General features: G+C 38.5%; 1 protein-coding gene across 2 annotated transcripts in view; it reads right to left on the bottom strand.

Annotated features, from left to right (window-relative positions):
* LOC117962216 overlaps window positions 1-3,776 on the bottom strand; it is a 5,588-nt gene extending 1,812 nt beyond the window's left edge. Inside the window, exons 1-2 of one of the 2 annotated variants that reach the window (XM_034901381.1) lie at window positions 3,624-3,776; window positions 697-812 (exon numbers count right to left, since the gene is read on the bottom strand). In XM_034901381.1, the coding sequence (XP_034757272.1) occupies window positions 697-812; window positions 3,624-3,755 (248 nt within the window). In that variant the 5' untranslated portion in view covers window positions 3,756-3,776. Of the gene's footprint in view, window positions 1-696; window positions 813-3,622 lie in introns of both variants that reach the window. The other variant, XM_034901391.1, reaches the window with a different exon arrangement.
* Between the last annotated feature and the right edge of the window lie 315 nt (window positions 3,777-4,091).

Raw genomic sequence — 4,091 nt, 5'->3', positions numbered from 1 at the left:
CCAGAATGCACCTGAACACACCTCCCTGTAAGACCAGCACGCCCAGAATGCACCTGAACACACCTCCCTGTAAAACCAACACGGCCATGGACGCAAAGATGGTCGCAGTTGCATTTGCTGTTTAAAAGAGAAAATTGACAACTGCGTCGGTCTTACGCTAGCAAAGACACTTGCGTCGGGCTTTGCGCTGCCCCCTGTTGCATGATGGCACCCTAAGAGATACTCAACTCACTTTGCCCGGGGGCCATCTTTGCAAACTGACAGGAGGCCAGGGGCCCGTTAATAAACAAACAGTAACATTCATAACTTAAAAAAAATAAAAAAAAGTAAAAGGCCCGTTACTTATCTTTCTTTTAAATTCTTTATCTTCAAATGAACTGACTTATTAAGTATATACGTGGCACAAGGATTGATGGATGAGTCAATGCAGTTAAAAGCTCCATTTTGCTTAATACACAGTAATTATAGCTGGAAGCTCTTCCATAATGCAATCACTCAAATGTTGAAATGATTCATGAACATAAACAAGATTTCAATATCTGAGTTAATGTTATTACTGTTAAAACAGATTCTTCATCTGTTGTTGATTGAAACCTTGTGGTGAATTACATCAGCTTTGTTTATCAATAACTCTTTTTTTTTTTTATAAACAATACTGAACTAGTTTTAACAACTAGCAAAAAAAAGTTGACTCACCTGCCCAGGATGTATTGTACAATTTTTTGGACGTCATTCTTATTCATAGCCTCGGAGTGTCCAGCAGACAGGCTGAAGACCAGCACCACAACCATCCAGCATAGACCAGCCATCTGCACACAGATCAGGTTAGACTCAGACCTAGACCTAGACCTAGACCTAGACTCAGACTTAGACTCAGACTCAGACTCAGACTTAGACTCAGACTCAGACTTAGACTTAGACTTAGACCATAAATTACTATTAACCCTTGTGTTGTCCTCGGGTCAAAATGAAAGTGTTTCATATCAGAAATATGGATTTCTTTAAACCAAATTGCCCAAAAATAACATGGATGATTCCATACAACAGTCTTCAGGTAAAATGAATGACTACTTCATTGAATTTGTTGGGTGTTTTATTTAATCTTACAGCATTTAAATTCTTTTTTTTTTTAATGGTTTCCAAACAGTATCGGGACTAAACTTTGACATCTACCCATCCATGTTGAGATCCACTCAACATCCTCTGATCTTAACTAGTAGTCGAAATAATTCATACATTTCTGCCTTTTTAACTACAAACATATGTATGATTTGATATAAATGAGGTTTGTTGACCATTAATTCTAAGAATAAGTGTAAAACCTATTATTAAACCAGCTCAGGTTTTTAAAAAAAAGTGACAAATAAATCAGAAAACGCGATAAAAACATCGGAAAAGCACTAAATATATATTTGACCAGGATGGACAAGTTGATGGTTAACGGGAAAACAACACAAGGGTTAAAGTGTTGGTGTTGAGTCCAGTGTTGAAGTGATAAAGTGACCAGGTGTGAATTTAAGTCCTTAGTTAGTGATCCCTTTAAATATGAAAGGGAGGAAGTGTAAAGGGAAAACATGTCTCGCTAAACTGTCGCACTTGATAATCTTTGACTTTTACATGTTGACTTAGATTTAGATTTTCTTTACCTGCAAAAACACAAAACCTCGCTTACTGAGAAGTATTATTTCAGAGTTAATTATAACACCCGAGCCCCTCTGCTGCGTAACACGCTGTAATAATTAACTTCAGTCTAACATGAATTATTATTACCATGAAAGAACAAACAAGCTACACTTAAACAGAGAGCATAACATCTAGAAGTGGACCAAAATGTTATTTTAGGTCTGATTAAAATAGCCGATAACTCTCCGTTGGTTGTGGCCGATACCAACATGACAACCCATAATATTAATCTGACAAATCCAGATGTGATGAAGACAATCAATGAATAAATTAATCGTTTATTTTCTGCTACACCAACAGTGTTTAGAGAGCTTTCACCACATATTCTCCACCTTAGAGTGTTTTTCCGACCTTTTGGTAAGCATGTGTAGACTGCAGACACTATTAGAAGAACTCGACATACATTGAATGACTGGTTATCTAAAATAGGGTGACCAGACGTCCCCGGTTTCCGGGGACAGTCCCCGATTTTGGTGACCTGTCCCCAGCTGGATCTGTCCTCATAAAAGTCCCCGGTTTTCACCCGCAGGCCCTAGACCGCTAGAGCCATCGGTGCTCAGAGATGTTTCAGAAGCCGTATTTTACGATGCTAAAATCCCTGATTATTTACATGGAGTCTGGTGGGTTTATCCAACGCAATTTCGCGGACTTTTATGTTTTAAAAAGGATCTTAATCTTTAACAGAAAGGTCGACCACCTTAGAAATCCTTTCCATGATGTTGTCAGACACTTAGAATATTAATCTGAGTCTGTTAGCAGCAAAACGAGCACTTTTATCAACGTAAATACAAGCTGGACAATTATCCCGTTAACTTCCACTGCAGCTTGTTTCTCTGCTGCAGACTGCAGAGATCTCGTTTAATAATCAATGTCAAAGGAAAATATGTCCTCAATAGTTTTTATTGTATCTGATTCTCAAGGAGCTGTTGCAGAAAGAAGCCTGAAGCAATAAAGCAAAAGCTGTCAGTAGTTCAGTAAACATTACAACATTATGAAATATTGGGACATTCTATCTTGAAATATTAAGACTTTTCATCTTGAAATATTAGGACTTTCTACCTTGAAATATTAAGACTTTCTATCTTGAAATATTAAGACTTTCTATCTTGAAATATTAAGACTTTCTATCTTGAAATATTAGGACTATAAGGACTTTCTATCTTGGAATATTAGGACTTAAATGGAGGTAAATACGCTTCTGAGCTTAAAATGTCCCCGGATTTTGTCTGAGAAATCTGGTCACCTTAATCTAAAGTCCTGACTCCATTATTTAGACGGCTGGCGGCCTTTTACAACAAACTGGCAACATACATTGGTATTGCCTCGTGGTGGAGAGCCAGTAGAAAGGTGGATGGCTGGTTGATCTCGGCATCAAAGTCTTAGAGAGTTTGACTTATTTTCAGATACATTTCTGATTAGGCTCAACTTTTACCTGCAATTAGGAGGGGACGGTGAAGATGTCCCCTTTCTGGAGTTGGTTTTCTGCTTGTTCAGCAGTTTGGATCGATAGCTTGTACTATTTACAGTAGTAAAATAGTACCTTACTGGTGTGTTGGGATGCACTTATGGATATTGAGCATTGTAGTTATTAAGTTGTTAGTTTCTGTTATGAAACTTAGCAACTCAGCATACTTGTTATATATAGAGGTCAGTTCCCAAACTTCTTTCAACCACAGCTCCACTTCAAAAGGAAATATTTTTGTCATGCCCCCCCCAAACCAAACCACCCCCAATATAGCATGAACAAAGATGCTTAGTTGCTTTACCCATTATAATATCATTCACCGTGCTTCATGCTACAATATGCATATTTAAAAATATCTTTTAACACGATGCGATACGAGACAACTTTACTGTCATTTTACTCTGAAATATCTCGTATACAAAGTCCTCACATATAACAACATAATGTGTGGCGTTCCTTTGTGGTGTAACTTACCTTTTTGGGTGGAGGAAGATGTTGGATGAGATCTCTGAAGCCGTGGTCCTGAGTCAGGAGGCGAGGTGTTGCAGCAGTGAAGACAGTCAGGAGGAAGGCTCGTTTTTATAGAGGAGCCTGAGACCGTTGTCATGCCTGCAACCTGGCACCATGCCCTTATTTCAACATTAAGAGTTCCTCTTTTGCATTTTCTCCGAAATGAGGATGCTACAGTGACACTGCAGCATCCATTTAGAAGAAATAGAACAAATCAACCAAAATGTCGAGCAATGTTCAAAACGTTAGTGTTGTGAATTCTTGTGAGGAATTTATTCATTGATTCTTTAATTTTATTCAAAAAGGACAACCTGCAATGGGGGGATGGGTACATGGGGGCCTCAAAGGGATGGACATGGTCAGAAACAATGCTCAGGTAGTCTGTGGCATTTAAACCAGGCCCAATGCTACTAAGGGGCCTAAAGTGTGCCAA

This window comes from Etheostoma cragini, chromosome 2 (genome assembly GCF_013103735.1).
Source record: "Etheostoma cragini isolate CJK2018 chromosome 2, CSU_Ecrag_1.0, whole genome shotgun sequence".
NCBI lineage: Eukaryota > Metazoa > Chordata > Actinopteri > Perciformes > Percidae > Etheostoma > Etheostoma cragini.
The sequence above is the reverse complement of the archived record's forward strand: the minus strand, read 5'-3'. Positions and strand labels throughout refer to the sequence as shown.